We start from the raw sequence: 10,029 nt of genomic DNA on the forward strand, positions 1-10,029 counted from the left end.
AATAACACAGAGTTACACATAAACAAACGTACACTCAATAACACAAAATAAAATAAAAATAGAAAAGGCTATGTACAGTGTGTGCAAATGTAGAAGAGTATGGAGATAGGCAATAAATGGGCCCTAGAGGCGAAAATAATTACAATTTAGAATTAATACTGGAGTGAGAGATGTGCAGATGATAATGTAGAGATACTGGGGTGCAAAAGTGCAAGAAGGTAAGTAATATTATGGGGATTAGGTAGTTGGGTGTGCTATTTACAGATTGGCTGTACAGTGATCGGTAAACTGCTCTGACAGCTGATGCTTAAAGTTAGAGAGGGTGATATAAGACTCCAGCTACAGAGATTTTTGCAATTTGTTCCAGTCATTGGCAGCAGAGAACTGGAAGGAAAGGCGGCCAAAGGAAGTGTTGGCTTTGGGGATGACCAGTGAAATATACCTGCTGGAGCGCATGCTACGGGTAGGTGTTGCTATGGTGACCAGTTAACTGAGATAAGGCAGGGCTTATAGATAACCTGGAGCCAGTGGGTTTGGCGACGGATATGTAGTGAGGGCCAGCCAATGAGAGCATACATAATGATCAATTAGCCTTTTAAAATTATAAACTTGGATTTGCTAACACAACGTGCCATTGGAACACAGGAGTGATGGTTGCTGATAATGGGCCCTGTACACCTATGTAGATATTACATTAAAAATCAGATGTTTCCAGCTACAACTGTCATTTACAACATTAACAATGTATTTCTGATCAAGTTGATGTTATTTTAATAGACAAATGTGCTTTTCTTTCAAAAACAAGGACTTTTCTAATTGACCCCAACATTTTGAACGGTCGTCTACATGTATATATATTGTTAATCCATTACTTAGACATTGTGTATTTTGGGGAAATGTTGTGAAATTGTTAGATATTACTTGTTAGAAATTACTGCACTGTTGGAGCTAGAAGCACAAGCATTTCGCTACACCCACAATAACATCTGCTAAACACGTATATGTGTCCGATACATTTGATTTGAACGGCTAACGGTTTTGAAGAAGTACACAGAACAATGATTACAAGAATGCTGGAAGTGTTGAGGCAGAAGACATGTAATTAAGATGGCCAGAGCAAAGCAAAGTTCCCACGATTCTAGCTATGCCTGTGCTGTTTGTTCCAATTCCCTCTCACCATACCAGTCATTCCATTGCCTCTCACCAAACCCACAGATTGTCTATTTAAAGCCAAGTTGAAGTCACACAGAAAACAAGTGATCCACACCCAACCTGGATAGATTGTGTGATGCAATGATAATTACTTGGCTTTAACAAACTAATCCATCAATGTACCATTACAGTGAATGCAGACACCTATTGCCTGTTTGAAAGTAAACCACTACTGCACATTTTATTAGTGAAATGTCAAAATTGTAAAATGATCGTAATTTCCAGTGAGGAAGGCTTTGTTTACTTACTCTGTAGTGGGGATATTGTATTCTGAGGCAGTCATTGAAAACGACCCCATTTGACTACATCAGGCATCCTACCAAAATGAATCAGAATCAATAGAGATAATCCTGACATTTAGCATGCCATTTACAATGTGGACAAACAGCTATCACAACATTTCTGGGCTCAATGGAACACGCCCACATTTGTGCTTTTGAAGGCCCAACAAAAAGCAGTTGGCAGAGTTATTTTCAACAGTCTGTCTCTGTGATTCACCTAAGAAACCTGCACTAACCTTACCACAAACTGGGATTTCCTGAGGTGGTAAGGACAGATTCATAACAATACTACTTGCAAGAGAATAACAAACCTCTTTATTATTTTCATTCAAGTCAGTGATACGGTGATATGATTAAGGACACATAACCAGTTTACTTCTGTTATACCTTGTTTTAGTGCAGAAAGAAAGTACCAAACATGAAGCCTTTTCTCTGATTATATTGTTGTCTATGTAAATTGATAATTTTGTCTATGTAGATTAGTAATGAGCTGTTACTTTTGTAGGTGGGGATCTTAGAGAACCCTGTCACATTCTTCAGGATAGAAACAAGGAAAATAAACATTCAAATGATGGCAGGTAAAAGAGTTTGGCGAAATAATTTGATCAGGAATGCCATTGAGAATTTCCATATTATGTAACTGTATTTGTTTTATGTGTCTGTTAACCTGAAATGTTTCTATTCTCTCTTTTGTAGACCATGGTGACCCATGCAACGAGTTAGAGGTTTCTTACTGCATGAATGGAGGAAAATGCTTTAAAATTTCATTTATGGATACGCTTACTTGTCTGTAAGTTACTCTCTCATCACTATTCTCTAACAGTTTGTCAGCCATGAGACAAACTGGTGTACAGTGTTGCTTGGCAACGGGCTAAGGAAGTTCTGGGAAGTTCTGCATGGATTTAGCCTTTGTTTTACTTCCGCTCAGACCAGGCAGACCTACCCTGGCTCTTGGTTCTCAACTGGTGACAGCTTTCTTGAGAATAATGCAGTTCCTTCTCCCTCAGCTGCAGTGAGAACTACAAAGGCAGTCGTTGTGAGCAGTACCAGCTGTTCACCACTGCACATGATGCAGGGGAGACAGGACTGGTCGCTGCTGTGGTCATCATTGTCCTTTTTATTGTAGTCGTGTTGGTAGTAGTAATCTACTACACCTGCAAGTAAGTAACACCTTCATTTAGCTTGATTCATGAATCGATAAGTATGCAGGAATTAATGTTGTCAGGTCTGATTCAGTTTCTTCTACGTCTGTGTCATTCCTTGTATTTGTTTTATTGTTAGGGTATGGAAGGACAAACCAAATAACCAGCAGAAAGGCAGGGAACAACAGTATTGGAGAGTAGAGCCCAGAGTATGAGGCCTGTTGTATATTGTTTTGGGGACATCGGATTGGATAACAAAATGTTTCATGGACGGTGGTACGTTATGGTGTGGGTCTGGATGCTGCTGGAGATGTGGCTATGAAGGACCAGGAGGACAGAGGAGACTTCTACCCACAAACATTCTGCAGCAAGCATCAAACGTCAAGCTGTAGCCTGTTTGAGTGGCCATCAAAAGCTGAAGCTACTGTAGACACAAAGACAGTCAGCCACAACACTTTTTCTCCATACTGTGTGACTGGGTGTAGGACTGACTACAACCTGTTACAATGGCTGTGTTTAGGCAGCCAAATTCTAATAGTTTTTCACTAACTGGTCTTTTGACCAATAAGAGATCTGAAAAAGATCTGTGAAAAAATCTCATTGTGATTGGTCAAGACCAACTAGTGGAAAAAAAATCAGAATTTGGTTGCATGTGTTAACACAGCCAATGTGTTTCATTCCAATGGCTATTTTCAACTGACACACAATACATGCTTTTAAAGCTGGTGGATGGAATGGCATGGAGAGAAACATGATGCCTTCACTCAAAGGAATAGTATGACTGTAAAATGTTTGCTTAGTATATGCTTTGATTGACAGAAGTCAGTGAGTGTGTCGAAGTTCAATTGTGAATGTGCACTTTCTCTAAGCCTGTGATACCATAGATTAGAGTATATTGTGGCAATACTTGGAATACTTCATGTAGAATTCACATGCTTTTCTCAATGTATCAATAATGCATCTATTTGTTCAACTTTTATACAAGTCAAACATGAAGTGAGCATTAGTTACAGTAAGCCTCTTGTATTATTGAATGCATGTTCATGTGTAATATCACAAATCACAATAATAAATCGTACATGACTTGTGATTGCGTATGAGGAAACAAGGTGTTGTTTTCAGTAATCAATGTCAATCAAGACTATTGAAGTGATGTAATTGACCTATAAGTAAGGATGATAATTCCGGCTATAAATACAATCGTTTACATTGAGGTGTCGGCATTCATAAGAGGTTCAATGGGTCTGGACCACAGAGAATTCAGACTTGAGTGGTATATTGTAATCTCCATATCTCCATAGACATTCCCAGTTCCATTTCAGATGTACATTTGAGAGCCAACCAACAGATGGTGCCAAGTCCCTCATCTTTAAATGAACTACCAGAAGTCATGTCATCTATTCATGGCCAATTAAGACCACATCAATTCACCACTCTGCCCCTGGGGTGTTTCAAATGGGATGGATAGTAACGAGGCAAACCAGGGTTGGGGTAAATTTCATTTTGATTCAAGCGAGGACCCCAAACATTTGAACAGACATTAGACTTAAGACCTAATGAAAACTGCTGACTATATGGGTAGTTTCAGGTCTCTCAATACCATCATGCTCTTCCCCCGCAATATGACCTACAATTGGTTTTCTGAAGTAGATTAACCATTGAGGTACTTATCAGTATTGAACAGTGTGATTTCAGAAGTCACTGGTTCCTATTTATAGCAAAACAGTACACTGCTGCCACCTAGTGGCGAGATTAGAAGGCTCAGTTCAGCAAAGGTGAGAATGGTTGTCACTTATCTGCATCAAGATTAACACTACCAAACTAATGACTTAATATTCAATGCACACCCATGTCGAACATGGTCTTTTATTACTCAACAAAACGGGCTGAAATGTATAAAAAGCAGTATCAAATTCAAATATACAAAAGAGTGCTGCTGATAAATCATTCATCCACTGCCATTAGTAAAGATATTGTAGTGCCTTGACACTTTGCAGTAGTTTTAACCCTCTATATTTGTAAAGAATATGAACTCTTATTAATAATAATAAATAATAATAAATAATATATGCCATTTAGCAGACGCTTTTATCCAAAGCGACTTACAGTCATGTGTGCATACATTCTACGTTATTATTATTATTATAACTCTTATTAGCCTCTGGCTTTGTCAAACTCATGGGCGATTTTCAGTGCTGTGCTGTTGAGTCCCACAGACTGCATGTTAGTGATGATGGTCACCACTATTCCCCGAGGTAGGGCTGTAGTCAGTCCTTCTGGATGCTGGACTGTCTTGCGGGGCAAAACCAGCAGGACACTGCTGGCCCCCACGGCGCCCCCAGTGTGTGAGACATAATGCCTGCGCCTCCTGCATTGCCCATACTTCTGCTCCTTCTCCACCACCAGCCAGCCCTGTGCATACAGCCCATCCTTATCCCAGGAGGCCTCCGTCTTGTCCACAGGGGCCCACAGAGCCTGGGCTGTCTCTGGTTTGAGGAAGCCAGGCAGGAGGTCTGTGCAGTCCTTCAGGTTGGCCACTTGGTAGCTGAAGAGCAGAGCATTCCCAAACAGGAGCATGTCTCCCACAGTGGAGAGAAAGCCACCTCCTGCCCATTTATAAGAATTATCCACGTAAGGGCAGTTTACTATGCGTCCTTTCTTATTGAAATGATAAAACCTGCAACAAAAAGATAGTTTGTTTGAAAAAAATAAAAATAAATCAGAACACAATAACAAAGCTGATCTTACACCAATTGACCACTGATATGCAGTGAAGCAAAAAGAGATCACTCATTACCTTGAGCGGTTATAGATAATGGGGTCATTCTCATCTGGCACAGTGTTGAGCATGCCCAGTTCCCTGAACATCTTCATCATGTGATCCAGGAAGTGCTGGCCAGCAGCTCTCTCCACCACGGCACTGAGGAGGGTGAAGGCGTGGGTTGAGTACAGGAAGGTGGTGCCTGCAGATGACAAAACACTAGTTTACTTTCACGTAAATTAATTTGAATACACATAGGACTCATTTGATTGACAGTGATAACTCTTCCATAGCTCCTACCAGGTTTGAAAACGAGAGTGTCGTCTTTGAACAGGTCCAAGGCATGAATGACACTTTCAAAGCTGTCTTTCAGGTAGTACTCTTCTTGCTCAAACTCTTTTTTTCTTCTGAGCCGGTTTGTTTTCCTTGCTCTTGGTGCTGCTGTCCTCGGTCTTGGGTTTGTTTTCAGACAAGCTCTTTTCCTCTTCACCAGGCAGTTTTAAAGGTCGTTTGGCCTTCTCCCTGTCCTCCCTCACTTTCTTGGCATCCTTCTCGTAGTGCCGTATGCCACTCAGATGAGAGAGAATCAACCGTGGAGTTATTGTCACCTACATGTCAAAGAGAAAAAACATCCTCAAGAACCACACAAAAACAAATATTTGGACAAATGTAGGGGAAAATAGTGCTTGAGGTGAGAGGATCATGCTCGTTTGGAATGTATCTTTATTCCAACTTCTCAGAAACTCAATTTACATCTTCTCCCTCAAACTGTTTTTGGGGGAACTCAGGGACGTATTTCTGGACAGGGGCATCGAGGTCAAGCTTCCCCTCCTCCCACAGGCGGGCTGCTGCTGCTGTAGTTAGGGGGTTTACTGATGCTGGCGACCCTCAGCACTGTCTCTGGTCCACAGGGCACACGGTTCTCTAAGTCAGCATAGCCAAGTCCTGCAACATGGACATCAGTTAGTTAGGGACCTGCTTGACACAGCAGTATTATGCACTGCAATCATTTGTGAACATATGAGTAGTAAGTGTATTGTGTCTACTACAGTGAACCTAAAGGTACTGCATGACACCAACCTTCGCACCAGACTTGAGAGCCATCCACAGACACACCGACCACCAGCCCTGGAGCTCCAACCTCATCCTGTCACACCAAGCAAGAAAGAGGCGATGGACAGAGATATAGACAGAAAATCTATGAACATGTTCTGACATGAGGTTGAGCTGCATGCGTCAACTGAATGTCATGTTATTAAACATTTCATTTCAGGAGAAAAACATTCTGAATGCAAAAAACGTCAAATACCTGTACCTTTATCCGCTGAACAAGGTCTCTGCTAACTTGAATGGCAGCACCATATCTTCCAGTATGTTGGAAGTCCTCTTCACATGAGAGCTCAGCTATGTCAGTGTGATATTTCAATCCCAAAGCTAAAACAATGCCCGCACCTATCCCCCCAATCCAAAACTTTGACCTTGAGTAAAACCGAGAAGTTAGGCGTGAAGGTCCGAAACATTTTCTCTGCTGCTGTTGTAACACGACAAAGGTCGGTTGTTTTGACAGCTGGGGGCACCGAATTGGAGTCAACAAAAATGAATAGCAGCGCGCGGTCACTGCAGGACAATCTTTACACTTGACACAAAGACGCTTGAATGGCGAGTAAAATAACCGCGACATACTTACTTTTCTGTAGCTTATCGACCGACTGACGTTTGTTTTACTGTAGAAAATCGCTACAATCGAATCGAGTTTGAAACATTTCCTGAGTCCCCTGCTGGCGTCGGACAAAATTAATCAATCCCCAATCCAGACAGCACTAGCCAAATGACGAATTGGGAGCTCAGATCAATTTCAAACGCTTATTTTTCTTCTTCGATGAGGTTTAACGGCGTTTGGCATCCACTAGATGTTGCATTACCGCTACTATATACTGGAGTACAACCCCCTTGACCATTGCTTTAAACATTATTAACCTTTATTTAACTAGGCAAGTCAGTTAAGATCAAATTCTTATTAACATTGACGGCCTACCGGGGAACAGTGGGTTAACTGCCTTGTTCAGGGGCAGAACGACATTATTTTACCTTGTCAGCTCGAGGATTCAATCCATCAGCCTTTCGGTTACTGGCTCAACAATCTAACCACTAGACTACCTACCAACACAAATGTAAAACCAAATAAAAGACCCTACCACTACACCCAGAAACACAATTATTTTTAAATAAAATTGGAAAAGAATAGAAAATGTAAATATCAATTCAATAAAACCACCCTACCCCACTATTTTAATCTATTTAGTCCTACCCCATGTCAACAACTTGAAAGGATGGGACACCACCACTTAACACACCATGTAACTCTTCTGATGTCAAGTCTCTCACACCCAAATAACTCTGCAGCTGCCACCACATCCTCAATTTTCTGAGACTTAACGTTCCATCCCTGCAGTACAGTTCATAACCATTGCTATGAATGCTAAAAATTCAATCTTACTGAAACATATATAACTTGTTGACCGATCCCCCGGTACAGATCAACTGCATACCACTCCTCAGGATCCCTCCCTCGACCCATCTTCCTCTACTTTCTTCACTGCCTCAGCATATGACAACCATGGAAACCTCAACCTCGCTCTCTCACACAGGATATTTCTGATCCCCAGCCCCATGGGCACCCCTACAATTAACATATATCACTACTTTTCCCAATGCTAAAAAATGCTAAACATTCCCTTGTCTCATGCCCTTCTGCAAACCTTGGACCCTCCCTCCTACACACTGCTGCCACATGCCCATAAGCTTGACACCTGTAACACGTAATGTATTTAGCACAAAAGCTTGTACAGGACAACTTATATATACACTAACATAACTTTGTCAGGAAAAGACATCAAACTCAAAAGAACAGGCAGTGACTTCTGTTTCACCACTCATGCCACCGTTTGCGTTGTACCAAACGACGAGCATCAAACACTGGGAAATTTCCCCTTCAGTTGATCAACTTTTACATGTAATGCTACCCCAGTAATCACTCCTTTCAATTGCCCCCTTTTCTTGGGAGCAAAACAATTCACATTTTTTGCCCCAATTCGTTTAAAGTTGAGCACCTTCTCCCTCTGACCAGCAGAAACAAACAATTATCACCAGACCACTTTGTTTACCCTCCCCGATTCCACAGCACCAAACTCTGTATTCACCCACCACGAAACCACAAATGGATCCGCCAAAAGGCAAGGGTCCACTTTTTCCCAAAACTTCACTCCTACGGTCACGGACTCATCTTTATCCTGACCCTCGGTGCAAGCCTCGGGCTCCGAGAACATCACACCTACCACCTCCGATACTACGACCTCATTCACTTCCATTTCTCCTCCTGTCTTCAGCTCACGCTGCTTATACTTTCTACCATTCTTCTTTAACAAACCATTTCCCCCGCAATTTTAACCGAATCGAGCTCCCCCTCTCTCTCTCTCAGACCTCATCTGCCTCTCATTTTCCCTCCACATTCCAAGTATACTCATTATGACAATACTGGACTTCTCCTGACATACATCGTGTGCTTGCCTCCTCAAGGGACGCCATTTAACCGGCTGTCACAATCTCAGTACAATCAGCACGGACCCCTCAGGATGTAGCGCTCAACAGCGCATCCCACTTATAAAGCAGCTGCTTCGTCTTGATGTTCCTCTTCATCGAAAGCTACCGCAACGCTTTTCCAGCTCCAACTACCATCCACCATCCCTACCCGACTGCCTTCACTCCAGTTCAAATGCAACAAATGCACTTCATATATTGCCAATCTGACCAAATTTGTTTTATAGAATGGAATATTTAAGTTGTATCAAATTCATACATTATATTTTTCTATCCAATCAAAATGTTTCTCTTAGGGGCAATTACTTGAGCACTAAATCTGCAGCAACAATATGACAGCATACCACAACCAAACCGCAATGACACACCACACACACAGCCATTCACATCATCAATACAATACAGGCATAACTAGCAGTCAGGTCTATAAAATGGCATAAAAGATATGTAATGTCCATAGAAAAAGGACCAGTAAGCCAGATGGCCCCATGATTGCTTTTTCATTAGTATCCTTTCTTATCCAGATGGTCATCAGTATGAATATAACATCTGAGAGATGATACAAATGTAGTAGTAGGCCCATGTTCTTTCTTTGGCTGATAGTCCTCTTACCTTAACTTCAGTTTATCACCCAGGGTGACAAAATACTCTGAGGTTACATGCCAGCACGTCTCCCGTCGGCACCTAGTGTAACAATGCCCTCTTCTGTATGAGCTTGTTTACATTTTCACTCCTTGCAATCTCACCTGGCATACAACTAGTTGTATTATGGTGGGTCATTTATAATCCAGTGATACAGCACGTGGCCTATTACAATGCATTTAAATTCAAACTATAAAACCAAGCTTAGTACCAAAATATAGATGCCAAATTACATAGGTAGACTAGACTATATTCTTGCATGACCTCTGGAAGTCAAACCAACACCTAGATCAGAATGAGCAGTCAATGTAACAAGGTTGGAGGATGAACATATTACCATTTGTTCTGGAAGCACACACAAAGCTGAGGGTTAACAAGGTTTATAATGCAGCAC

The 10,029-nt window shown here is 41.5% G+C and overlaps 2 protein-coding genes across 2 annotated transcripts; one reads left to right on the forward strand and one right to left on the reverse strand.

The window, feature by feature from the left end:
• Positions 1-1,691: 1,691 nt before the first annotated feature.
• On the forward strand, positions 1,692-3,799 carry LOC124036574 (pro-neuregulin-4, membrane-bound isoform-like). Its single transcript, XM_046351312.1, has 5 exons — positions 1,692-1,758; positions 1,999-2,071; positions 2,190-2,283; positions 2,501-2,653; positions 2,775-3,799. The coding sequence occupies exons 2-5, from the start codon at positions 2,062-2,064 to the stop codon at positions 2,848-2,850; spliced, it is 333 nt and encodes a 110-aa protein (XP_046207268.1). The 5' UTR covers positions 1,692-1,758; positions 1,999-2,061; the 3' UTR covers positions 2,851-3,799.
• A 688-nt stretch (positions 3,800-4,487) lies between these two features.
• LOC124036542 (serine beta-lactamase-like protein LACTB, mitochondrial) lies at positions 4,488-10,020 on the reverse strand. The gene is given in 8 exon segments (XM_046351254.1): positions 4,488-5,312; positions 5,433-5,598; positions 5,697-5,799; positions 5,801-6,004; positions 6,150-6,263; positions 6,265-6,341; positions 6,477-6,543; positions 6,712-10,020. Coding segments are annotated over 8 exon segments (1,620 nt in total). The 5' UTR covers positions 7,078-10,020; the 3' UTR covers positions 4,488-4,789.
• Positions 10,021-10,029: the final 9 nt, after the last annotated feature.

This window comes from Oncorhynchus gorbuscha, linkage group LG01 (genome assembly GCF_021184085.1).
Source record: "Oncorhynchus gorbuscha isolate QuinsamMale2020 ecotype Even-year linkage group LG01, OgorEven_v1.0, whole genome shotgun sequence".
NCBI classification, from domain to species: Eukaryota; Metazoa; Chordata; class Actinopteri; order Salmoniformes; family Salmonidae; genus Oncorhynchus; species Oncorhynchus gorbuscha.

What these genes read in the sequence shown, in the direction of transcription:
- LOC124036574 (XM_046351312.1), top strand. An exon ending in ATGGATACGCTTACTTGTCT is followed by an intron (nt 2,284 to 2,500) that starts GTAAGTTACTCT and finishes CTTCTCCCTCAG; the next exon opens with CTGCAGTGAGAACTACAAAG. An exon ending in GTAATCTACTACACCTGCAA is followed by an intron (nt 2,654 to 2,774) that starts GTAAGTAACACC and finishes TTTTATTGTTAG; the next exon opens with GGTATGGAAGGACAAACCAA.